The sequence below is a fragment of the Rhinatrema bivittatum genome, chromosome 4, assembly GCF_901001135.1.
Source record: "Rhinatrema bivittatum chromosome 4, aRhiBiv1.1, whole genome shotgun sequence".
Lineage (NCBI taxonomy): Eukaryota > Metazoa > Chordata > Amphibia > Gymnophiona > Rhinatrematidae > Rhinatrema > Rhinatrema bivittatum.
The window spans coordinates 57273063-57300735 of record NC_042618.1 but is presented as its reverse complement, the minus strand read 5'-3'; the positions used below and the strand labels follow the sequence as shown (position 1 = coordinate 57300735).

General features: G+C 44.4%; 1 protein-coding gene across 1 annotated transcript; it reads right to left on the bottom strand.

The window, feature by feature from the left end:
* Window positions 1-6404: 6404 nt before the first annotated feature.
* SIX1 (SIX homeobox 1) lies at window positions 6405-12753 on the bottom strand. Its single transcript, XM_029598164.1, has 2 exons — window positions 11894-12753; window positions 6405-9907 (listed from the first exon to the last, which is right to left on the bottom strand). Exons 1-2 carry the CDS (start codon window positions 12451-12453, stop codon window positions 9613-9615), a joined length of 855 nt encoding a protein of 284 aa, XP_029454024.1. The 5' UTR covers window positions 12454-12753; the 3' UTR covers window positions 6405-9612.
* Between the last annotated feature and the right edge of the window lie 14920 nt (window positions 12754-27673).

Below are 27673 nucleotides of genomic sequence, written 5' to 3'. Positions count from 1 at the left end.
GGCCGATCAGGGAAGATCCTTCACTGCCGGCGCAGGTCTTGGAATTTCTTGCATTGGAGTAGGTTTGACCTGAGCAATTGCGTTCGCATTTCAGGTTTAAGTGAACTCCAGACCTCCTTCCTATGCAATCTTTGGCGTTTTTTTGTTTTGTTTTGTTTTGTTTTTTTAAGAAGAAAGCATTGCTAGCTAAACTTTCCACTGATGGGCGATGCGCCTTGTTTGAACGTTTTCTCCTTGCTGCTTTGGGGGATGTACGAGCCGGGGGCGCCTATGCCGTTTTATTCTTGGCCTCCAAAACCTTGTGCCTCGAATTAAAGGACTACGTGAACGACTGAATTCTACCATTGGGTCTATTTTTTTTTTCCCAGTCGTACTTCCATTCCTATTGTAGTACAGGTGCTATTCGTTCATTCACTTATTTATTTATTTTTAATCTAGCCCTTGGCTGTTAGGAGAAGGTGAGCAGTGGGGTCGGGGGAGTCCTGCTCTGATTTGGGGGGGAGGGGATGGAACATGTCTTCCCCGGCTCCTGCCCCTTCACCTGCGGTTTCCGCCTCCCCCCCCCCCTACCTGCCCGGCTGTGCTTCCTCACGCTCCCCTGCTCCGGAACAGGACCTGACAGGTCGCATTAACATCCCAGAGAGACTGTGAAGCAGGTAGGGGGAGAGAAGCTTACCATGGACTCCCCCGCCCTGCCCCTCTTCCTGCACAGAAACGCGGGATCCCTCTTTGCTTCTCTTCTCCAGCCATTACAGGCACTGGCTTCAGATGCTCTCCCTCAGCAATTTATTTCAAATTTAGTTTTGTTTTGGGTTTTTTTTTTTTTTTTTACAGCTTCCCTTTAGTCTTTTTTTTTTAAATGTAATTTCAGTTACAACCATTTCATTCTACGTTTCAGACGATTTCTTTGCAATTTCCCTTCCTAAGGCTCACAGCAGTATATCCAAGGCCGCGCACGCCTCTGCGCTGGGCGTTCCTATTTCCAAAGCGACTGAAAATAGCGCTATATTATTCTAAATCAAGGTTAATAGTACTGCTTTACCCTGCTCAATTCTATGTACCTTTATCTCCATAGGCAGAGGAAGGCAATAAAATGTATATGATATGAAAATGAATTGCAAGAAGCGGCATATCTCCCCTCCCAATGGTAGGGGGGGCTATTCAGACAGCCAGACAGACCCACACACAATTTGAAATGTTTCTCTTATTTGAATAAAGGTACTTTTTCAAAGTTTGAGGGTTTTAGGCTTCCTATCTTCTTAGAATTCAGTGAGAAAACTCGAATGTCCCCCCCCCCCCATCTCTAACCTGCCCAGGTCGGGCTCAAGTTGCTGCCTTTAGGTCCAGCTTCTTTTTAATAGCTCATGGATTGCACTGCAATACATTAATTACCACTTCCTTTCTGGATCGCTGGTCCTGTAAATTCAGCATCTTTGGTGCAGAGACCTGAACTCCTCTGCACCCTGCACAGCAACCTGAGCCTTCAACGTCCTATTGTAGTTCACGAGCTTCCAAAATCACAGGGGCCCCTTTTGTACCGTTTCAAAAGCTCAGGCATTACAACTTCTTTTTCGCTAAACCTTTAAGTAGGTGCTATGAAAACCTCTGCATCTGCATAGGTTTTGCAAAATGTTGACAAAACACATTTTCAGTTTACTACTTGCTTCCCTATAATCTCCTAAAACAGTAGTGCAGTTCTCGAGCCTGTTGGTCATGGAGAAAGCTGAAGTCTTAGATTGTGATATTTCTTAAAATACAGCCACATTGCCTTATTAAAGTATCTCTGGATTCAGGTTTAAACAAATTATAAGCACTAATAAAAAAAAAAAAAGCCTCCAAAATATTTTTGCTCAGTCAGTTTCCCAACCAATGTGCCTTCAGACCTAATGAGGGGGCCGATGAGATAAATTAGCGTAGAAAGCGGGTGCTGAAGAGTCCCGTGCCCGCTTTCTTAATGCACCCCAGGCTCCCCCAAGGGGAGCGCCATGCAATATTAAAATTGGGGGCTCGCCTTAGCCAGCAGGCGCTGTATTGCATCTGCCCCCAGGTGTGCCAGGGAACAGTCGCCACTGTGCCTGACGCTGAGATCCAGCCAAGTACTTGGAAGCAACAGGAGCCATCAGCAGTGGATCTTAAACGTGGAGGAGTTCCTTTCTGAGAATCTGAACTCATGTGTGTCTCTTCTTCCTAGCTGCAGTATGGACAACATGCAAGCCATGGATTATTACTGGGCCCTGCTTCCAGCAGCAAACACATTGCACACTAGGGATGTGAATCGTTTTAGGACGATTAAAATTATCGTCCGATAATTTTAATATCGTCTTAAACCGTTATGGAACACAATACAATACAGATTCTAACGATTTATCGTTATAAATCGTTAGAATCGTGAGCCGGCACACTAAAACCCCCTAAAACCCACCCCCGACCCTTTAAATTAAATCCCCCACCCTCCCGAACCCCCCCCCAAATAACTTAAATAACCTGCGGGTCCAGCGGCGGTCCGGAACGGCAGCGGTCCGGAACGGGCTCCTGCTCCTGCATCTTGTCGTCTTCGGCCGGCGCCATTTTCCAAAATGGCGCCGAAAAATGGCGGCGGCCATAGACGAAAAAGATTGGACGGCAGGAGGTCCTTCCGGACCCCCGCTGGACTTTTGGCAAGTCTCGTGGGGGTCAGGAGGCCCCCCACAAGCTGGCCAAAAGTTCCTGGAGGTCCAGCGGGGGTCAGGGAGCGATTTCCCGCCGCGAATCGTTTTCGTACGGAAAATGGCGCCGGCAGGAGATCGACTGCAGGAGGTCGTTCAGCGAGGCGCCGGAACCCTCGCTGTACGACCTCCTGCAGTCGATCTCCTGCCAGCGCCATTTTCCGTACGAAAACGATTCGCGGCGGGAAATCGCTCCCTGACCCCCGCTGGACCTCCAGGAACTTTTGGCCAGCTTGTGGGGGGCCTCCTGACCCCCACGAGACTTGCCAAAAGTCCAGCGGGGGTCCGGAAGGACCTCCTGCCGTCCAATCTTTTTCGTCTATGGCCGCCGCCATTTTTCGGCGCCATTTTGGAAAATGGCGCCGGCCGAAGACGACAAGATGCAGGAGCAGGAGCCCGTTCCGGACCGCTGCCGTTCCGGACCGCCGCTGGACCCGCAGGTTATTTAAGTTATTTGGGGGTGGGGGATTTAATTTAAAGGGTCGGGGGTGGGTTTTAGGGGGTTTTAATGTGCCGGTTTTTCGATTTTTCGATTTTTTAACGATTTTTTAACGATTTTTCACGATATTTTACCCCCCCAAACGGCAACAATACGATTCCCTCCCCCTCCCAGCCGAAATCGATCGTTAAGACGATCGAGGACACGATTCACATCCCTATTGCACACAGCAGTTCCTCGTCTGATCTTCCTGCCTCTGTTTTGTCCTTAGTCGGAGTAAGAGGGCAGCCTGCACTGAGCACTGGATGTTGGAAGCAGCAGCAGTGGAGGAGCTCTGACAGCCACATGGGGCAACCAAAGTAAACCACTGAGCCTGCTGATTTCTCCCTTTTCTCCTGCACTTGTGCATAGAGGGAGCCACTGCATGCTGAGGGGTTCACATTGCCCCTTTGTTTTAAAATTTGGAAGAGAGACTGCTGGAGCTTGCAGTGCTTCCCTTCTGGACATATGAGTTCTCCATGTCCTCCCTGCTTGCTCAGCAGAGGTGGATGTGCCACACATTTTTGCTACAGGCGATGTGCTTTGAGTGTAAAAGGGTTGGGAAAGGTTGTGCTCCACATTAGCAGCAGCATCAAAGCCACTGTCAGGGATCTGGAAGAACAGCTCATCCTTTTGGTTTGCCAGCAAAAGAGGCAGCCATTGAGAATAGTTAATTGCTGTGAGGAATAAAATGCCCTATTTTCTAAAAGCTTCACTCCTTCTGCATCAAATACAAATCAAAATCTTTAAAAAGAAAGATTTTTCCACCATTGACACAGCGTAAACCTTGCTGCATAAGGTCCTGCTTCTATGGCTTTTTGGCCAGTTTCTGGAAGGGAAAGAAGTGTGTATGTGAGGGTGTGTGTGTGTGTGTGTGTGAGAGAGAGAGAGAGAGAGAGAGACAGATACACACCATAGTAACTTTAGGGGCTGATTTTAAAAAAGCATTTATATGCTTAAAATTAGGTTTCACATGATTAAATGCACCTTACCCATTTAAGTGGGCTTTTGAAAATTGCTACAATATATGCCATTGAATTATCCATAGGATATTCACGTGTAAGTGCACTTTATGCAGGTAAATGGCTTTTTAAAATTGCTATAATAGTATGTTACATTTACACGTGTAACTCCTTTGAAAATGACCTCCTTAGTGTTTAATATCCAACTTTTAGTGCATGCTAGGAGAGGGAGGGAGAAGGGAGTGGAGCCTGGGGATTCTGAGGGGGGGGGGGGGGGGGGGGGGGGGGGGGGGGGGGAGGGGGGATTTCAAGATCCTGGCATCTGTGCTAACTGCAGACACCCGAGCAGGCGGGCCGGACAGAAGGCCCCATTTGGGTTTCTCTTCTGTTACTGCACTAATTGTCTGCTTGTGAAGGATTGATGTATGATGCCAGCTTTTGAGCCCATGCTAGATTTGAACATTTGAGACTTGTTTTGTAATCAATTAACTAATTAACCAAGTAATTAATTAATTGCCAAGTTCTCTAAAGCATTCCCTCTCTGGAGTTAAGGTTCTCAGTTCCTGAAGATGTTCTCCCGTTCTGCTTCTATGAAAAAGGAAGGAAAAACTTTGAGCGAAAAGGATGCTAAAGGCTGTTTCCCAGCAACCTTCTTCTGCTCCGCTATGAGCTTACAGGTGAAATGTCGGAACCATAGGATCCTAAATACCGAGGGGAAAAGTGCTTCCCTATTTCGAAATGGAAGAAAGAGTGGTGTGTGTGTGGGGTTAAGAGAAACCTGGACAGAGTTATGTGCCTGAAAAGTCAACTTGTGACTCTGGTGTTGACGTTTCTAATCAGCAGTCCCGGAGCAGGGCAGCAACTAGTTCAGTTTAGGAGCAGGAAATCCTTATCCCCCTTCATCGAAACGGTTATCATGCTCTCAAAGACAAAGAAAACCTGTCTTATATATAGAAAGCTAGATATTTGCATCTGAGGTAGAGGAAGCAGCTATTGCTTATTGCAGGGAGCGCTGATCATCCGCTTCAGATTAGCAATCCGAAAATATGCAAAGGTGTCGTCTGTTGAATGCTTTAGGTGCACTGGATGGGGACGGTGGCTGGGCGCAAGAGACCAAAATACCATCTGTGAAAATAAAATCACACTTTTTTTTTGTTTTCATATTTAAAGACAACATTGACAATGAGCGGTATTCAGTAGCTGTTAAAAAAAAAACAAAAAACGTCAAATAAGAACAATAATTGGGCCAAAGCGTGTCACATTTCTAACTCAGTTCTGTAAAATACAAAAATGAAACATAACAAAACAAAATAAAACAAGGGGGGCCCCACAGAACTGTTCAGAGACTTAAATGACACCCTCTATTTTTCTGGGAACTTAACCAGCTGCTAGTGTCAACGTTTTATTTGCGAAGAAGCTTGAAGTAAGCGGTGCACAACAGCAAGAGGTTCAACGTGGAGCCCAGTGGCTATTCTCTGCCACCACTTCTAAAATTATTTATTACTGACTTGATTTCACAGTCCTGACTTATTTTCCAAAAGAAAAACAAATATAAAGGTTATTTATTCATTCATTCATTCATTCCCTGGTATTGACATGACTCTGATTTCATTTGGTGAATACCAGGTACAATTAGCTTAACTCATTTCCCCCTAAAACAAACCCTGAGGTCAAATGCGTATTAGCCTCTCGGTTAGCATGAAATCTACGATGGACTCCGATATTTCAAACAATGTCAAATATTCCACAAAGATTAACACACGCCATTAACAGCATGCAACAACATAAACGCAGGATGCAGGCAGGGAGACACCTGCATTGACATTCATTGATAAATACTATCTTAATAGCATCAGACTGCCTGATATACTTTCTGTTTGGATAACTGCGGCAACGTAGACAGACGCTTTGCTATATGAATGCAAATACGATAAAATAACTCTTTTTTTTTTCTTTTCAAAAGAGGCAAAGACTCCTAAAACTTGCTTTGTTGCATCTTCAATATTTGATTGACTCATCCTGTATGAGATTTCCTGTCACTGATATGCTGGATTCATATTGCATATAGATACAATGCAGGGTAGCGTGTTTTAATTTATTTCCATCTGTCATAGACTTTTCATGATTTGATTTATATTTTCTGTAGGACTATTTGATGCATTATCGCTTACCCTAGTTTACAGCCTTGCTACTAACCCATTGCTTTTGGATTCACACCCCCCCCCCCCCCCCCTGGGATTGGTCTTCTACTGCCGGATACCTGCACACTTGCTGGAATGGGAGCTAGGCTGCCATTGGCTTTGCATATTTTGAAAGCATAGGATTTAAACGTATTTTGCTTCTTGACGTAGTCAACTAAGAAAGTCTCATATATCTCTCTTCAATAGTTCAGTCTTTATTTAACCCACCAACATAACAGGACAATTTCTTGCTAATCTCAGTCTTTTTATTTTTATTTTCCTAGGACCTATTGACATTGTGACAATGACTGTCCCCCTACAATCTGAGAACTTTCCTTGTTAAGCGCAGTATAATAAATAACTTTTTATTATTTACCCCCCAAATCCTGCAATATGATTGAACCCGCAGTCATGGCTGTCTTCCTCCTTGGGCTTACTCTTGTTTTACTAATTTCCGTATAATTTGTTCGTGGATTAGAAAAATTTAAAAAAAAAAAAGTGGGAGCCGTCAAGGATCCCATTTAATATCTATAGATCATATTTTTTGTAGGGGTGGAGCCTAACCTTTCTTAATATTATAAAAGTAACAGAATCATTATTACCCTTACTGTTATTTTGTACATAATAGACTACAATGACAGACCAAAAACGATTAAAAAAAATGTAGATGACTTAAGCATTGCCTTCTGCAAAATTATAGAACATTTTAAATAAGTTTCACGGGTCTTCCTTTTCGCAGAATTACCGAGAAATGTAAATTGTGCCTGTAAAAGCAGAACTCTAACGGATGATTTCAAGCCAGGCTTTTCGACTAACAGTCAAGGTGGGTAGCTAACAATCACCGGTTTTGTTTTCTGTTGCAGAACATTTCAGAAAGCCTCGCGTGGGATAGTGCGCAGAAATCCAGTGGCTGGCAGTGAACGTTCATTCGCAGGGTCCAGTGAGAAGAGGCTGCTCTACCGCCGCTGAATACTTTGGCAGAAGTGTCATTTTTTAAGTGCTGGAGGCAATAATAGGACGGTTTTAGGACAATTCTTCCTTTCTCCAGTGGTTGCCGACTTCTCTGCTTCTTCACTGAGGTTTCCCTTTCAGAAAGTAAAGAGGCCACACCACCCAGGGATGACTTCATTGGCGCAGCTGTGTGTGTGCGCATAGGTCATGGAATTATACGGGAAACCACTGGCAAGGTATCATCTGCCAAACTGACTAGTAGACAAAACAAATATTAAAAAATCTAACCGGCTTGACATTCCTTCTCTTGCACTAAGGTTTAGGCAATCCGTGCTGGGACTGCATGGGTCATTTAGAGCTATGGTGTGTTTGGTTTCTTTAGTGAATGTGAAGAATGCGCGGAGGTCCCTAGTGAGGGTCCCTCCTGCAGAGGGTGGCATTTCTCCATGGCCCCCAAAACCTGGAGGATAAACACAACTGTGACTTAAATAAACACGCACCTAATGATCCAAAACACTAACAAAGGAGATTGGGCTCGTTAGCTCTAAACCCAAGTGAATATATGAATAGTGTGCATTTAAAGAAAATTATTTTTACTTCAAAGGGCAGTGGAGAAGCATCCATGCCGTTTGTTGCCTCAGTAAAGAAGAACTTGGAGGGTTGTTTTGGGGGTTTTTTTTAAACCTATACAATAATTCAATTTTTTTTTACTAGAACAGAGCCACTTGTGCTTCACATTACCATCCTATAAATAGGGTAATAAAAGCTTAACAGGAAAATATGAATACAAATCAAATCATTACATTCAAATCATTATGTAGTCCAAAAATTCAGCCTATTGGTATCGGAGAATACCTTTGAAAAATAGGGACCCTTACCGAATAAAATGCTTTCCCATGAAGAAGGAATATTTTCATAAAACCCTGTTGCACATAATTTTATGGTATGTACCGTTCTTAAATAAATAACTTCGATACATTTAGGATAGGCAATATATTGCTTTTAATTAAAATTATAAATCAAACTCAATTCGATTTCCCTGTCACTTACCCAAAACAAAAAGTGCTTCTCCACTGTCAGCATGTTTCACACATGTTATGAAGGACTTTCTATAAGATTGTTATTCTAACACTAATCCAATTGTTCTGTTTCCCATAAAATCTTATTACATGATTACTCTGTTCAAGTCGGAAATATCCCACCTGAAAAACATCCCTACTGTAAAATAAACAGTAAAAAGGTAAAAATCAACCTTCACCCAGTATATGACAAAAAAAGTTCTGCTTGCCATTAATAAAATTACTTTTTTTATTGCTTGTCATTTGCTCACTTGAATATAATTCAATATTTATCAGTAAAAATGCAAGCAACCATATAATAGGAAAACTAGAAACAATAAAAATATAAGCCTTTTAACAGGAAAGACCAAAATAGCTAAGTTGTTTTCTATTTTGAATGTCCAAATATGTAAGCAATGGAAGATCACCCCCGACAAACTGTTTTGGTTTTTTTTTTGGGGGGGGGGGGTTCTTTTATGTGGCTTGTTTTTTTATTTGCTTATTTGTTTGTTCTGCTTCGAATTGCAGACTTGATTAAATTCTGTACATTCAATACGATTTAATGAATAAGAAAATTTAAAGATTTTAATATTGGTCAGGAAAATACTTTCCTTCACCTGATGGGTTTCCAATGTTCACCACAAGCAAAAAAAAGATAAACATTGTTGTCTATTAATGGCCTCTTAAATATGTAAAGAAAGACAAAGCCACTAGATTTTCTAATACTGCCTTTTATTATAAACTACTTTGCAATCCCGTTTAACACTAAATGTGAAAAAAAAAATGTAAACTTAGCTTCCCCCACAAGGCATTTTGTACATTATGGTATAGATATTTTATTTTCAGGAAATTAAAAGGAGAGAGAGAAAGCACAGTTTTTCAAAGCATATGCTGTGGTTTGCCTCAGTTGCTTCTCTCTCTCCCTCCCCCCCCCCCCCCCCATAGGATAGAATTCATCTTCATAAATAATTGAATCCAGTCATTTTTTTTTATAATTCCTATTTGCAAAAGCTTCATTGACCTGGACGGAATATATAGGTTTAGAGTTTAACAGTGCTTTTCATTTCTCAAGAGTTTGGCTACTTGCGGGAGAAATATGCGAAAGTTGTAAGAGCGATCAAGACATGAGGTGAGGATTTTTGATCATTAAAAGGTATTTTAAAAAGTCAGGGGTTTCCTTACAGGCTATGAGTACCACAAGATGAGTTATGGTGTTTACTTGTCCTACTATTTACAATTAAGTGTCTAGTGACGGCTGGGTACAGTTCAGAGTGCAATCTAGGAGGCCAAATCCACCAGGCTGGAGGTGAGGGGTCCGAGCAGGGAGTCCTGCAGCTGATGCTGGTGCCCCTGGAGGCCGTGACTTCCCTGAGTGCCGCTTAACGCGCTCAGGGAATAACTGGAGCTTCCCGGGTGGTTGAGATTTCCCTGTAAGAGGAGAACCGAGTTCTGATCTGGACTTTGAGGGGGCGAGAATTCTTCTTCGGAGCTGGACATAAGTGATTTGCCCCCATCCAGCGGGGAAAGCTGATTTGGTTTGTTGGTGGAGGCGTTATTGTTTTCAGTGTTCTCCCTAAGAAACAGAATTACAGAATATTTTAATGCAAATAAATAAATAAATAAATACAAAATAAAAACAGCCAGATTCACTGCAATTCAATTTACTGGCACCACATTGTGCTAAAAATTTGTTTCAGTTAGGCTAGAAGTAAAATGCCCCACGCCTTATGAGAGAAAAAAAAAAAAAGAAACCAGAAAAACCAGGGAACATAAGTATTTAAAAATAGCACCGTAACCCAGAGAGCCGGAGTAATCACGAAATGGACAATTCATTCAGTACAACTGCCAACTAACGCAACACAAGAAAACAGAGTCATGAGTATCATGAGCCATACCAGGCAAAAGGTTACAGCTTTCACAGCTCTTCAAATGTCTTTAAACTTTTAAAAATAGTGTTAAATTATTACCAGACAACTGAAGTATTAGTTTAACTATGAAGTGAATTATGCAGGGATATAATAAACAGCAGAGGAACTCATTCTAGATTACAAGGTGTGGTCTAGGCCTACTTCTGTCAGATTATTCTCCATGTACGAATATCTAAATGAACATGAAATGCAGTTCCCCATCCAAAACAATCACCCAATATTTAGGAAAGCCTTCTTTAAAAAAAAAACAAAAACAACAACACAACACCTCTAGATCTTCGAAATTGTATTAACTGCTATTGCTCTCCAATATAGACTGAAACAAGGTCTGGAGTGCTATGGCAATTGCCAATACTTGCATCTCAAAAACTAAACTTGGAGTTATCCTATCCATAGACCCCAGAGCCTAAAACTTGAGGGCCTTCACTGAACTATCTGGAAGTGGAAAGGTCTGAATTTTCATCGCTGCCACTTTTTAGTACTCTGGGCCTAATTATCAGGGTCCTCGCTAAAGCGCTATTCTATTTATTGTCGAGATCAACCAAAACAATAGGATTTGTCCTATGACCCCCAACACTGACAGCCAAGTCCAATAAACCGTGCTGAACTATCAAAACAAAATATCCGCACATTCACTGCCTGTTCCATGTGTTTGTTTTTCCTGCCACAAGTCAAAGGGGCTGTGAAATTCAAAATGCTTGCTAGAAGAAAGACTGCAGTTTGAGAAAATGGATTTCCAAATGTGCAAAGTTAACTAGGCACTTAGAGGAGTTCGTCCAAGAAAAACTAAACGACTTAAGGAAAATCTTAAGTGTGGCAAAACGGATAACAAATAAGGATTTTTTTTTAATTTCCTAATTTGTACTCCATTTGCAGAGTTTTATATATAGGATAGTCTGTATGTAAATATCTTCTGGTACTGTTTCGCTTGTGTTGATTTATGTGATTATGAATGTCACTTTGTGATCCGCACTGGACTTATTTATTGGAAGCTTGCGGGAATACAAGAATACACAAATAAAATAAACATTTTCTTAAACATCAGTCCTTACTTTCCCCTTCCACACTGCCCCATCAGCTCAGTTTTCTGTTGTCGTTTGTACTGTTTCCAACGGGAAAACATCCAATTTTCAAAGCGGAATAATTTAACAGGGCCATATTTATTTATTTATTTATTTTTTGTTCCCTCCGGTGGGTCCCACAGTCCGAGACCAGATTCCTTGGAAAGACTGTGCAGGACCTGTGAAGCAGAGCCCCCCCCCCCCCCCCCCCCCGGGGCTAAGGAGAGACTCCCGTGGCCTTTCCCGATCACCCTGGGATCCTACAGTTTTAGGTGGGAGGGCATGAGCAGGGAATAAAAGCGCCCTCGTCAGTTGCAGACCGAAGGCCACCGGGCACTAAACACATTTCCTCTATAAACTCCAAACTGGCGAAAGCCCCGAGACACTTCGGGAGCTTAATTTCTGCCAGGTTGCAGGCAAAGTCGATCTCGTCAGCTAGGAGAAGCAACCACTGCTAGCTCCTTCAACCTCTGCTGTAAGCCGGGATACTTTTCAGACTTGTAACTCGGTGTAGTAGGCAGAGAGGGGTGGGGGTGGGGGGAGAACAAGCCAGCCAGGGCTATACTGTACCTTTCTTTGGCCTCCGCTGCCCGGTCCCGCTGCCTCCGGTTTTTAAACCAGTTGCTGACCTGGGTGGTGGTGAGCCCGGTGGCCTCCGCCAGCTCCCGCTTCTCCCGCGGCGACGGGTAGGGGTTGTGCGCGTACCACTCCCGCAGCACCCCCCGCGACTTCTCCTTGAAGCAGTAGCTCGTCTCCTCGCCGTCCCAGATGGTGCGGGGCAGGGGGAATTTCCTGCGCACCCGGTACTTGCCCACCGCCCCCAGGGGTCGGCCCCGCAGCTTCTCCGCCTCCACGTAGTGCGCCTTGAGCCAGAGCTGCTGCAGCTTGGGGTGGTTGTGCGGCGAGAACTGGTGGCTCTCCAGGATCTTGTAGAGCTCGCGGAAGTTGCCCCGGTGGAAGGCCACCACCGCCTTGGCTTTCAGCACGCTCTCGTTCTTGTGGAGGTGGTCGCAGGCGGGCAGCGACCAGAGGAACCTGCCCAGGCGCTCCAGGTTCCCCCCTTGCTGCAGCACCTCGCACACGCAGGCCACTTGCTCCTGGGTGAAGCCGAAGGACGGCAGCATCGACATGGCTCAGCTCGCCACAGTCGCCCGTGGAGGAGGAGGAGGAGGAGGTAGGTATCCGAGGAGCAAAAAAAACCAGCGAACGGAAAGGACAAAAAAAAAAAAACAAAACCCCCTCCAACCTTCCGAGCAGCAGATCTGCGCGCAAACACAAAAGAATCCCAGGCTCCGAACAAAACGAAATAAACTAGCCAAAGCTCTTCGCAGCTTGCCAACTTTCGGGAAGGGGGGAGGGGGCGGAGGGGGGGTGGGTGTGTGTGTGTGGGGGGGTGGGGGGGTGATGCTGGTCGCGGCGGGGAGAACTTTGTTTCTGCTCTTCTGCAGGCAGCCTTAAGGCTCCCGGCGGCGGTGCGCTCTGATTGGCTGGGCCCGGCGCCTATAGGAAGGCGGCAGGAGCTCAGGCAGGGCCTGACGGAGGGGGCGCAGAGCGGAGCGGAGAAGAGCCGACGACTGGGGGGGGGGGGGGGGGCGGGGGAGCGAGACGGAAAGGGACCCGCGCTGCTCCGGGGAGAGACGAGTCAGGCAGGACTCTGCAACATGAGCCCCGGCTCAAGTATCACCCATAAGGGAGCTGGCTTCATCTCTGCACAAATCAATTATTGCAGACCTTTTCTTTAAAAAAAAAAAGAAAAAGAAAAAAATCCTCCATTCTCATTGTCCTTTTCAGACCTGCTCATTCCCGGTGAGCTCATATTTAATTACCTTAATGCTGAGAATGAATAAATAATAGCTTGATGAATAGCCTCTCGAGCAAGATAAATAATTAAGGAGAGCTAAGGTCTTTGTAAAAAGGAACCCATAAGTTTTTAAGGCCTTTTAAATCAATGCTCGAACTGTGACGAGGAGAAAATAAAACATATCTTTCAACTGGTTTTATGGGGGGTGGGGGGGGGGGGGCTTTTCTGTTCGTGAGCAAGAATGATTTTTAAAAATGGCAGAATAAATGGCGTTTCCAGAAGCTTTCTTATTTCTGGTATATTGCTAATGCCAGGTTCTCCTCCATCCATCCCTTGCTCGTAAAGAGTTATTAGTGTCTTAAATAAAATACGAAACACTGCTCCTTTTCCACCTGGGAGGAGATAGATAAAACTTTAGTTAGTCCCAACGCCGAGGAGTTCCACAATTTATGCACTGTATGGGGCCATTCTTCTGTGAAATAGATATGGGATCCGGGAAAGGACTGGCGCCTTGGTGGGTGGTGTTGCTGCGCCTAACTTTTAAACGAATTCTATCATATCGTCCCCTGTGGCCCGCTTTTTTCAAATGTTTTCTTTTCAGCGACTACAAGCTACCTTTTTTTGAAAATAGGGCACTTTTAGTCGTATTGTTTATTCTCTGTAGGCGTGTGGAGCGCTTTTTTTTTTCCCCGTAAACTTGCACAAACAAGCCACGCTCTAATTATCTTAATGCCCATTTGCACACCTTATTTGAAAGCAGTTATTAGAAAAAGATTTAGAAAACAATTAGCCTCTCTAAACACCACTAATCTATTGTCAGTAGCAGAGGCAGTTTGTGAGATAAAAACAATACGTTAAGATAAGGAAAGTGGACAGGTGACAAGGCAGAGGTTTTTCCGATTATTTATCCTTGGCTGTATAAGAAGATAGTACTTTAAGTATGCGCTCTACAAAATGCTTTTGATTTACGAATTACGACTCAGGAAATGCTAACAAGTTAGGGCTTTTATAAACAAGTCTGTCTTTATTGAAGACATTTAAGTCAATAGACTTGTGTAAACACGTAGGGCCAGAGCTCAAGCCCTTGAGGATAATATATATTGTAAATGATTATCCTCTGGATTCAGTTTTGGAAGCAGCCTCTTTCTCTATAGTACTTCTGAGTCTGTGATCGTCAGAAAGTTGCACTCATTTCTCCTAGGGTGTTCTTATCTTTGCTTTAAAAAAAACCCAAAACAAACAAACACTCTTGGTTCTTGATTTTTTCGCTAGTAAAGGCGCACGGTGGTAAAACCTGTAAAGAAGATGAATCTTTTGCATTTGTAAGATTTACCCTCAACTAAAATATTATGAGAAAAAAAAGCTTCCGATGGTTTTAAGGCTGTCTTTTAAATATATATATATATATATATATATATATATATTTAAAAGACAGCCTTAAAACCATCGATATTAAGGCTGTCTTTTAAATATATATATATATATATATTTAAAAGACAGCCTTAAAACCATCGGAAGCTTTTTTTTCTCATAATATTTAGATTGGTTATTGCCACATTAGTCTCTAGGATGACTTGTTTTCTAAACCGGAGGCACGGCACTTCTCTGTCTCCTGACCATGTGCCTGGTAGATTTCCCTTGCCCTTTTTTTTTTTATTTTAGTGCTTGTGATGTTTCAGATGAAGTCTTAAAGAGCTGCAATGTTCTGCCAGAAAGAATGTCTCTACTTGGAAGAGCTCCTTATTGACAAGGCAGCTGTGTTGGGACCGGAACGGAGCCTTTAAACCCTATTCCCAAATCGCTTCATACCCTAATGTCTGGAACAAGTGCGCAGAATTACACTGGAGGAGCTGCGATTGTCTCTTAAAATAGGCGTCCCAGCTTCCCATACGTGTTTGCCAAATGGATGCTTTGCCGGTAATACTTATAAATAAGGTAACGAGTGGTGGAGGGTTTATTTGGGGAGGGGGGAGGGGGTCATCTAGGGATCTGGCAAGGCTGAGGGTATAGAAAGTGCGATGAGATTCGCTCTGTCCCCCTTTATTTATTTATTTTTACTGTTGTCTCCAAATAAAGTTTGGAGACAACTTACTGTTGTCTGGAGACAATAAAGTTTGGAGACAAGTTTGTATCATGAAGATTGCTTCTTTGTATTAGAAAACGACTATAACCGGTTACCGGTGCTGAAGGAGGTCACGTGCGGTACAGTCGCCACTCCAAAAAAAAAAATATATATATATATATAATAAAAGAATTTAACTGGAGAAAGTGCATCGCAGGGAAGCTAATGTTAATTTCTGGCAACAGTTACAGCTGTTAAAGGTAGTAATGAGTGACTGAGCATAGATAATATATATATAAGCAATTCTGAAATTAGAAATCTGGGCCCCCAGGCAGCCTCTGGCAGCAGGTGCCTTCCATCGGGCCAGGCCGCTGCCCTTATCCACTCAAAGCAACGACCTCCATCCATTCCGCCACCCTGACCTACCTTGTGCCAGCCACTTTGCAGTTTTTGTGCTTGTCTTGGGAAAAAAAAAACCCCACAAGGTGCCTGTTTCTTACCAAAATAGCAACTCTTTGCTTCGGTTTAAAGCAGGCCGGCCGGCTCCAGCGAAGCACAGGCCAGGGCTTCAGACCTCTCTACTGAAGGAGGGCTCCCGTTTCGTGTTGATAGGAAAACGCTTACTCAACAGGGCCCGAACCTGTCCTAATTTAAGACATAGAACTGCATTTTAAGGCGTCTATTATGCCTGCAGAACTGCGACCACCCAGTCATTTTAGGATCTACAAAAAAAAACAAACCCAAAACGTCACAAATGCTACGTAATGAGCTCATTGCTGTCGTTTTTAAATCATCAATTTAGAGGTTACTATTCGGAGATTATGGCTTTCTCATATCATTTCCCTTCTTCAGTCCTTATTTGAAAGCGCATTCTCTGGTTCGTTCAGGACAAATCGTCCTCCTCAACAAGTGCACACAGTAAACACAGTTATCCGTGGTCCTGCAACAAGCACACACCGACCACCACAAGACAGAAAATGCTAGCTGTGCATCCCCCCTGGTAACGCGGGCTTGAAAATGTGGCATAAAACAGAGCGGCTTCAGGAGAGGCTGGGAACACAGAGGCGGGCATTCACAAATGGGAACAGAAATAGGACACCGAGCCATTAGTAAATGAAGGTCTTTTTTTTTTTTCCCATCCACTTGCTGCTCTCAAAACTAGATCACATTTCGTTATCTTTAGTGAAAATCTGCAAGGCGACACCGGATCCTGCACAGCAGCATTGCCAGCCCCAACTGCCTGCCAGCCGCACTCCGCTCCCCTGCCTAATTTCCAAACAAATGGGCATTTGTGCCTTTTATTTTCTTTCAAAATACAGGCGTGGAGACCTTTACCACGGGATGGTTGGTGCAATCGTGAAGCCCTGGGCCCAGTAAAGCTAAAGAGGGCGCTTTAGTGAGATAGAGCTTAGCTATTGCCTTCCACACCTGTGAAAACAAAGTTTGCCAGGAGGGAAGAAGGGGGGAGCAGGGCAAGGAGAGGCTTCTGCAGTGAGTGCCGGGTGACTTTCCTGGAGAAAAATTATATAAAAAAAAAAAAAAGGAGCCTTTCCTTTTGTCAGGGATGCCCTTGGTAGAAACAGGTAAACAGCTCCAAGGCCTCAGCCAGGAACCAGAAGGAATGGGAGTATCTGAAAGCTATTCTGCCCTGGCTTTCCAATGCCCTCTCTCCCTCCCCTTGCTTTTCAAAAGTTGGACTCTTTTGACTGCCGGTGCAACGTGATCGTCCTCTCCTGTGCCGACTCCTTTCCCCCTTCTGCCTCAGCCCGATATTAAGAACAGACCAGGGAGCGCGGCTAACAAAACGCCCTTGCCTGAAAATCAGCTCCTCCCAAAAGGAGAAGCCGGGGAATAGGGCTCAGGACACTGAACGGGGAGCTCGGAAGGCAGGCGGGGAAGGGGGCTTTTGACGCTTTTGTTAGGGGAGATGAGCACTTCGGTAACAAAAGTGCTGCGCGCAAGCAGCTTGGGAGGTATTTTCAAAGGACTGAAAGTAAGGAGATCCTCTCCTTTATAAGCCGAGGTACCGGGAGATCCAATTTTCGGGCCGGCCTTCTGCTCCTCTTGGAGCATCGTGGACGCCGAATCGGCCTAAGCTAAGAGGAATTTCCTCCTGAAGGGCGGAAGCCTTCAGCTCCCCCAGTGCAGAGGGAAAGTGCCGGTGATGCTAATAGGAGGTGACACTAAATAAACAGTTAAGTTGGGCTGGAAAGATGGAGTTAATTATCCAGTGAGCTCCATTTAACTCTGCCCCATCGGCTCTCAGCAGAGAGCGGGAGAGGAGCCATCTCCGTCTCGTCACTTCTCCGGACTCCCAGGAGTTTTAAGGAATCCCATTTTTGGTGGACGGAGGCCAGTAGTTTAAGAAAATCGTTTTAAAGAACCGAAATGGTTATTCCTTTTGTTTTCCAGACCGCGACAACAGAAATCGTCATGAACTGCGAGGTCTCAATAGCGCAGTCAAGCGAAAGAAAAAGAAAAACAAACAAACAAACAAACAAACAAAACCCCAGAAACCCAAGCTCAGATCTGTGAAATTATGGGTGCAGCTGTCAACAAAGAAAATGCTTTATGGAGACAAGTCTTTTGCAGGCCACACAGGGCTCATCCTAACACCGCATTACATTTCCGAGCACACGGGCATCGTTTTTTTGGTTTGTTTGTTTGTTTGTTGTTGTTTTTTTTTTTTTTATAATTGTTAAAGTCTCTTCTAGCTGCAGTAGAGCCGGCTCGCTTGCCAGCCCATTCCCGCAGGTAAAATCCGCACCCAGATCGGACTGCTGGTAACTCAAACCTTGCTGTTGCTATAACATTTTGCTGTTGCTAATCCCCGGTTGCCCCTATCCCCGGGTCATTACGGTACTGCTGGTCTCTAATCAATCCTAATGCGATGGCAATTGGAGTCCCTGATGAATGCGGCTCGAGTTTCCTGTAATGGCTCTACCACATTTTCCTGGAGCGCCTTCTTTAACCTGAGATGCCAGGGGGACGAGTCCTTTTCTCGGCTTCTGATTACTTCAAGATGTGGGGGTGGGGGGTGGGGAGAGAGAGAGGAGAGAAGCAGAAAAAAAAAAAAAAAAAAAAGAAAAGAAATGTAACTGATTGGCAGTCTCCAGTCAAAGTGACTTTCCTCTTTTTTTTTTTTTTCAGGGTTTTTTGATGTTGTCGGATTTTGGGTCATATTTAACAGCTTTCCTATGCGATTTCTGGGCGCTCTTAGCTAAGCGAGCCTGAGCATTCGTTTGTATATTTTGTTTTTAATTCGCCTTCGCTTTTTTTCTTTATGGGGACTCGCAGGTCATTTTTCAGCGCTGGTCTCCTCCTGGCCGGTAATACTGTAAGTTACCAGCACTGATCCACGGCAAAGGCTCCTACCCCACCACCGCAGGGTGACATTCGTTCAGCTCGCTTCATGCAGCTCTGCCGCCCTTCTGCTCTGCTGCCATTCACATGTGCAAAGGCCCTGGCTGCTTTCGATTTCTCAGCTTAATGGAATCCGCCGTAACCCGAGACAACTGATAATTGCAGCTTCCGTGCCAGGGTCCTTTTTTTTTTTTTTTTTAAATAAGATAATGCTTGCAAATTAAGTTGGAAAGTGCTGTAGACAAATTAGGGCACCGAGCTGCTGCTAGATTGATCGTTTTCCAGCAGGACTCTTAGTGGCTGCTGCTGGTGGCTGGCTGGCTCTTGCACCTCTCATACATCAGCCCCTGGCTTTCTGCTGAATTCGCTTGAAATAAGACGTTCTAATAAGGCAAGATATGGTTGGCCAGAGCAGTGCAAATTACTACAATTAGTTCTCAAGAAACTAGTGCTTGCTTTCATTGCCCTGCCACCGGTATTCTAATTAATTAACTCACCATCAATCTTTGAACCCCTTACATCAGTGTGTACAAGAAATTGTACACACTGATGTCATTGATAAGCTCTGCTATGAACTGGACACAGACTTTGGTTGTCCCTTGCAATTTAAATCAGAAGTTGAAATGTTAGGGGTACTGTTGGATTCAGAATCACCTATGCAACCATGGGTTTAATAATCTGGCCAGGCTATCATTTGGCAACTTCAATTAATTCAAACTCTCCAGTTTTACTCACCAAGAGAAGATTTGATTATGGCAGTCCAATGCCTTTTTTTCTTGGAAGATTAGACTATTGTAATGCTTTGCTAGCTGGGTAAGACAAGAAACAACTAGAATACAATATGTCCAAAACACTGCAGCCCAAATAATGATGAGGTTAAAGCTTTCAGATCACATTTCCTCCTCCTTGACATTTCTTTATTTTTTTTCAATCTCTTCTGGAGTGAATTTTAAGTTCTTGACTATTGCACATAAAGTGAAATATTAAAGATCTACTTCTCACAGAGAATGTTATGCTTTTTATGTATTTATTTTAAATATTTATATTCCATTGGATCCAGACCTGCCATTCTGAAAGGATTCCCCAAAGCCTAAATAATTAGACAAAAAAAAATCCAAAGCATAATAGATATTAAACTTAAAACAACTGCTTCATTGAATTTCTACATGAAAATGAGATCTTGGATCACTTTCAGTTCAGCTTAAAAATATAGTACTGAAGTTTAAATAATCGTGAGCCTGGATATTATATGTGGAGACTTTGATACCAGTACTGACTTTATGCTGGTGTTGCTAGATGCATCTGCAGCATTCAACATCTTGGACCACAATATGTTATTATCATGTTTGGACGAAATCGGTAATGCTGTATCTGTGTATATGTGTGGTTCCAAATCTTTCTCTCTGGCTGACTGCAACAAGTCAGATTTAACTCTGAAACCTCTAATTGGTTCCCTTTAAAAATTGGTGTACCACAACGATTGTCCCTTTCAGCAACATCTATCTGAACTCAATATGCAAATTGTTTGCAGGCCTCGGCCTACATTATTGTATATATCTGGATGATAGCCTCAGATAACAATATCACATTAGGTTATTGACAATCTATTTGAAGGCAATTAAAGCATGGATGTTTGCACACAAGCTTGCTTTATATATTAATAAATCTGATTGTAAGACTTAGTGGGAATCCAGCTCCTGGAGGTTCAAGTTTTTTCTTTTGATGGTCAGGACATAGCAATTTATTTTAAGATAAAAAATCTGAGGATAATGGTCCTTCGAAACACTGATTAAGGCTGTACTTCACAGTTCCTTTTATATACTTCATCTTCTAAGCAAAATCAAGCCCTATTTGGAGGCAGAAGACTTTTGTACAGTCTTGCAAGCGTTGGTCATATCAGGGATGGAATACTGTAACATTATATATTTGGGCCTTCCTGCATCAACAATTAAATCCCTACAAATAATTCAAAATTCCACAGCCCATATTTACTGGGTGCAGCACGATATGGTCATATTGCCCCAGTTTTACATACCTTACATTGTCTTCCAGTAGAATGGAGGGACACTAATAAGATCCTTACCGTGCTTCATAAAGCTCTAAACAATGTATCAGTAGCTTATGAAAAATCTATAGAACATCACACCCCCTCTGTTCTGCTGGATGTACTGACAGTCAGTCATGCTAGGCTGGTAGAATCAAGGAAAAGGTTATTTGTCGTTACATGTCCTATTCTTTGGAATCAGCTTCCTGAAACTCTACACCTAGAGCAATGTTTTAACACTTTTAAGAAGACTCTTAAAACATACTGTTTTACAAAGGCTTTTAATTTATCTTTTTAGTCAGTATTGTGTCTTTTGCAGTCCTGAGATCAGTCATTGAAATGATGAAATGATGTATTATCTTGTCCTTTGTCAGTGATGGCGAGTCTATAATCAGTCTGATTTAATTGGTGCTTGCTGCTTGTTTCCATCAATAACAATATTCATATTTGTTTTTAATTTATTCTAAATATTGTCTGTTTTATGTGTTATGTTTGTTAATGATGGCTATTTTATGGTTACTTTGTTTTATTTTATGATTGTTTGGATTTATAATGTTGATATTTGTTTTAAATTTATTTTATTGTTTTTTTAATGTTTTCTGTTTATGGGTGTTATATTGTAAGCCACTTAGGGTATTAGATAATGCAGCATACAAATAAAATGAAAAAAAAAAAAAGAATAAATATATTTACCTTGCTAACTGCCCAAATATCTTTGAACTCTTTCTGAAAGTTCACATTGTCCTGTACCACAAGTCCAACAATTAGTTGTTCCCCTTTTGGCAGAAGTCAAGTTGGTTTTCACTAGGAAGAAGGCATCATATATGTGGAGCTCTCTCCCTAATGAGCTAAGACTGATGTAGGGGAATCTGCATTTTCATAAACCACATAAAGCTTCCTTTTTTTAGAATGGCATTTTAGAATGAATTTTAATGATTTATGATAATGACAAATGCTGATTAATCTGATTCACAGTATAGTGTCATTTGATGTCAGAATTTTAATTTTAATTTATTTTTGGTTACTATTTCTTGGTCTGATATTTTATTTGGTTGTATGTTTTATGTTCTTGTTGGTTTGTTTTATGTGTATCTTATTATTGTAATTTTATGTATGAATTGTATGTTGATCAGAGTTTCATTTGAAATGAGTATCAAAGAAATTAAAAAACTAAATAAATTAATAAGTAATTAATTTTCATAAAGTACAACCACATAAAATAAAATAATTATTTCCCATTTCTGGCCCTTGATGTAGAGATGTGCACTGATTTTTTATTCGTGTCATTTTCGTTTCGGGGCATTTACTGTCAGATTTCATTTTTATAATGGTTCGGGAGGTAGTTATTTCGTGTTTCTCTCATTTCAGAGTTAGTGCACACTACGTAGTTTTCTAATTCTGGAGTTAGTACGCCCTAATAGGACTTAGAGAGCACTAACTAAAGAGACAGTAAGGAGACAGCCAGTGGGAATATAGAACAAAACCTCTAGCTAATGAACTACTCCCCAATTGACACATTTTGTAACTTATTGGTAACATTTTTTGTTAGTGAGCACTAACTAACAAGACTTAGGGGGTCATTTTCTAAAGGGATTGCACGCGAAAAGACCCTTTTCGTGTGTGATACCTAGATCGGGGCGGAGTTGGGGCAGAGTCCGCTCCAGAAAGGTAGGAGTCGGGGTGGCACCGGGGCGGACTCTGCGACGACTTTGCTGACACTGAAAGGTAAGAGTTATGCGCAGGGGAGTTATGCGCGCTGAGCGTATTTTGCATAGGCCCAGTGATGCTCGCAAAGCCCTGGGACGCGCGTATGTCCCGAGGCTTGGAAAAAGGGGCGGGGCGGAGGTGGGTGGGGGTGTGGCCAGAGGCCTTCGTAGGGCTGCTAGGCCAGGGGATTGCGCGCTGGCACTTGGCCGGTGCGCGCAATCTACGCCTGCCCAGATGCAGGCGCAACTTGTAAATTAAAGGTTAGGGAGGGTTTTAGGTAGGACTGGGGGGCGGTTTAGGTAGGGGAAGGGAGGGGAAGATGGGGGGGTGGAAGGAAAGTTCCCTCCGAGGCCACTCCGATTTTGTAGCGACCTTGGAGGGAACGGGGAAAGCCATTGGGACTCCCCTAGGGCTCGGCGCGTGCAAGGTGCACTAGTGTGCACCCCCTTGCACGCACCAACCCCGGATTTTATAACATGCGTGCAGCTGCGCACGCATGTTATAAAATCAGGCGTACATTTGTGCACACCGGGTTGCGCGCACAAATGTATGCCTCGCACACCTCTTAAAATCTGGCCCCGAGCTTGTAAACAGTTAATCCGCACTAACATAAAATATGAAAGTCCATGAAATTTTGTCGATTTTTTTTTTTTCATTTCGGGGTGCTCCCAAAACACAACGAAATAGACAATTTCGTTGCCATTGTCTATTTAGTTAAAAACGAATGCACATCTCTACTTGATGACCATCTGTATCTGTCCATGGCTATAAGCCCATCTCCTGCTACTTCCCTCAGACACCCATAAGTGTCCCAGATTGGTGACCAGAAGGCAGGAGAAAACAAATCTTGTCTGTCTCTTTGAAGTCAATCTATCTACTATGATGGAGGAAAGTTTTTATCGGAATACAAGAGTTAGGGGTGCCTCTATTACTGAAGCGTGTAGAACTACACTGGAATTTTGCCTTGTCATCGCTGGAGGCTGACAATTACAGACATATCCACATTCACACCGATCCAGCGGCGGCAGAGCCACCACCAGTGACATATTCCATTTATGCTGTATACCCTTGTATTTAAACAAAAAATTGCAATTTAAACTGTTCTAAACTTTGATACATTTGCCTCCAACTAAATAGCTTACTCTTGACAATTTTATGAAGAAATGCTCACGTAAAAAGCATTCAAGGGTAGATTTTAGAATGGACGTGCCGATTTTATAACATGCGCGACTGGCGAAGAATGGCGCTGACCTGGCCTGCCTCCTGGACCGCCCATCCCAGTCCCCCGGCCTGTCCATTTGTCAGGGCCCAGCACTTATGCACATATGGCCACTTACGCGCGTGGCCGGACCCTTTTTAAAATGCACACAGCTCACACAGGGCCCGGCAATGTGTGTAAGTGGCCATTTCTATGCGCGTGGCCGATTTAAAATCCAGCCGTTAATGAAAGAGCCCTGTTTTCCAAAATTGATTTTCCATCTTATGTCAATAGAGACATCATCAGAAAATAACAAGGTAAGACAGGAACATGGTCCCCTTGTATTAACAGCTTTCAAGCTTTCTTTCCTTAGAATCCAGTGGGAGAAAAAAAAAATTTGTCTCAGGACCCTGTGGAAGAAAAACATTTAATCCCCACATGGTCTCAGTCCAGCTCCAGCATCCATGGCAGAAGCCTTCGCATTGTGGCCCCTCCAAAGGTCCTGACTCTAAATTTTGCTGCACCATCCTCTCTGGATTGTAACAAGGACAATGAGAGAGATGCAAGCAATATCTTTTGACTTGAGTTTTCATAAAACACAGTGCTAGCCATAGCACTTCATATCGAGTAATAATTAGACATTGATGTAATTTGTAAACCATTTTAAACAGTACAAAATAAATATGTTAAAACAGTAAAGATTGGGTTGTTTCACTTAAGTTTGTTGTGATGGGCGTGCCTGCCTCTTCCCGATGTCCTTGCAATCCAATCAAAAGATGAAAGTGCTGCCCCCATATCAGGTCTGTTCTGAGGTCTCCTTCATTCTCTTGTTTTCTCTTCTTCACAGCGTTCCCTCTCTCCCTACTCCCCACTGTCAATGCTGTCAGTCCCCTAAGCCCCGATTACTCATTCTGTCACCCGGACAGTAATGAATTTAGGATTTTTCCACCCCCCCTAGGCACTGTTGGTGCTGTTGTCCTCCCACATCCCCATCAGATCAGACAAGAGGGAGCAGGAGGTCAAAGGCACAGCTCCTCAGCCTTATGAAGCAGCTCAAGGGTAGATTCTGTGGCAAAATCAGAAGATGCATAAGCACATTGGCAAACAGTTCAACATTTTATATTACATTTTAAAAATGAAGTAATTTTCCAGGCAATCTGTATACTTTATTATTATTATTATTATTATTATTGGACAAGGAAAAGAGACCTCAAGCATCAGTAGAGGAAATTTCAGGAATGGGGAAAGAGGAAAGGAGGACTAGGAATGGGACAAGGAGAAGTGGTGAGAACTGGGGGGTGGGGGGTAGGAGTGTGAGAAGGAAATAGGACTGGGTGTAGGCAGGATGGGGAAGGGGAAGATCGAGAAAGGGGGCAGAGATCAAGAATCTGGGATGGGCGAGGGAGGCTCTGGGAATGAGTAAGGAGGAGGATGGAGTAGGAGGGGTCGGGCCATGGGTACCAGGATCTGGAGGGAAGGGAGAGGCAGGAAGGGAGGGAGATTCCAGGATAGGGGGGAAAGAATCTGAGGTCAAGGGAGAGAGGATCTGAATTGCATTGGTAGGGGTGAGGGAAGAGGCAAGCATCTCTGCCATTCTTTGGTTCTGCTCTCCCTTGATAACCCTCTCTAACCTCCCACCCAATCTGGCAAACACGCTCACAGCCATCCCCGATCCCTTCTCTCTCACACACGCACACACTGCCCCTACCCTCTCCCCTTCCATTCCCCTCTCACACAGAAACAAGTTCCCTAGTTGATCCCCTCATCCCCCAATGATCCCCACTCAGCCCCTCCTATTCTCCCAAACATGATCCCCTTGGATCTGTCTTCTCCAGTCTCACCCTCTCCCTGCACACGGCCTGGGAAGGAAGGGGCTGGATCAGGAAACAGAGGGCTGTTTTCTGGTGACTGAGATTAAGCCCAGTTGGAAGGCAGCAAAGCTTCAACAAGCCTACTGTCCCCAGATTTCTGCCATCCTAGGCACAGGCCTAGTGGGCCTATTGCAAATCCAAACCTGCACTCTAACCCACTTTGCTAACTCTCACAACCCCAAGTCCCCATTGCTTACTCTTACACACTCCCCAGCAGCACCATTTCTCATACTCCACCAACTCTCATTGCTCACTTTTTCACTCCTCTAGCCGCTGTTGCTTACTTTTTCAGCATCATCCCCAGCCCCACTACTCACTCTCACACACTCCCCCACCCCCACGGTTCACTCTCACCTTTTCACACACCTCCCCCCTTAATTGTTTTCTCCCCTTCTGCCAATATACAGCTCTGGGTCATTTATCAAATCGCGTTATGGCATTTTTGCATGCGAAAAGTGCCTTAAAGCATGTGAAAATGCCTTAACGCACGTGATAAGCACCATAACGCATGGTGCGATGCAAATTTTTCAAAGGGGAGAGATTGGAGAGCAGTCGGAGGCAAGATTTCCAAAAAAGCGGGCCGGCTTCACACTTTACGTGTTGTGAACTTGCCCGCGATGGGTGCAAGCAGGTCCTCTACCTTCTCTCCAAGCTGAGCACGGCAGTCCGCCGCCGACACCGTCCTCCGTGGCCCGGAGGCTGCGGCCATCTCCTGCCCTGCACGGCAGGGCTGAGCTGCCTGACACATCCTCTTCCCGGCTGGAGCTGCTGTCGGGGTCCTCGGACGGCAAGGAAGCCATTCTTGCCGCTGCCGGGGTCTTCGGACAGCAGGGAAGCCGTCCCTGCCGGTGCCTGTTTCCTTACCCCGTCTTCGCAGCAGGGAACCACTCCAGCTTGGGCCTTCCATGTGGCAGGGACACCACCAGCGTCTCTGTCTCTTCCTGCTCTCCCTTAGGCGTGGGCGCCCGCCTCACCTTGACAATTAAAGGGCCAGCGGCAGGAAAAGTCCCCGCAGCCCTCAAAGATGATGTCATCGACCAGTCCTGCTTCAGCCCTATAAAAGAGACCCTGTGTCAGTCTTTCATGGCCTTTGCAAGGAGCCAGTTCGCTTCTGGATGTCCAGACCTTCGCTCCAGGAGTCTTCTGAGGTCCATTGCTTCTTCAAGGTCCTGTGTTTCCTGTTGGAGCTCCTTTGTCTTTGTCTGAGCCTTCGTTCCTGATGTTTCATGTCCAGATGTTCCGCAGACCTGTGGGTTCGTTCCAGAAAGCCTTGATGTTCCAGATGTCCTGTTGTTTGTGGCTCCATTTCTGAATATCCTGTCATTCCACATCCTGATGTTCCTGATGTCTCAGATGCTCCGTGTTGCTGTTGTCTTGTTCCTGATGCCCTTGTCTTTTCTTCTGCATCCAGTTCCCAGGTTCCTTGTACCCACCTTTCCTGGCATGCCACATCGTGGTCCATGACCAGCCCACGGGATGGCTGTGTAGGGCGCTTCGTGGTACAAGGCCTCCTTCTCTGCTGTAGCGCAAGCCTCTGGGAGACTTCTGTCTTGAAGCCTTTTTCCTGTGTCTCTTGTTCCCAGTCTACGGAGTTCCATTGTGTCTGCTCCATCCATGCCAAAGACTCTGCAGTACCTGCTCCGCTTCATCATGGTCCGCAACCAGCCACAGGCGGCTGTGTAGGGCGCGCCCCGGTGCAGGCCTCTATGGTATCTTCACCATGTTCCTGTCTCACCTTCCATTACCTCGTCTTGAGTCTGCTTCGCGTCCAGCATGGTCCGCGACCAGCCCATGGGATGGCTGTGTAGGGCACGCTGTGATGCAGTGCTCACCCAGTACTTTGCCTGACTCCTGAATCCCTGCTTGAACCTCTGAATGATCCGAATACCTTGAATCCTTGTCCAAGTCTGAAGTATCCAACTCCTCGCCTGAGTCTTCATCTGTGCATCCAAGTCCTCGTCAAGTATCCAAGTCTACGTCTGAACCCTCTGAGTATCCGAGTCTATGTCTGAGTCTTCATGTTCCAGCCCTCAGCCTCCGTCTGGCCTCACGCACTCGTCGTTCCCAAGCGGTGGGTCCGAAAGGGCTTCCGAGTGGCCGGAGGGCTACTCTCAAGACCAGCATTGCATTGCTGGGTCACACTGGTGTGTGCAGGTCCAGCGGAGGCCGGGTCCAGTCTTGCTCCTGTCCTGCCCATGCCCGGGCATGCCTCACCTGCCTCAGCACCTCTTCGGAGTTCCTCTGGGGTCGAGCGGTGGCCCAAGAACACATATTCTCCTTGAAAGTGGAACCGCTCTCCTAGCG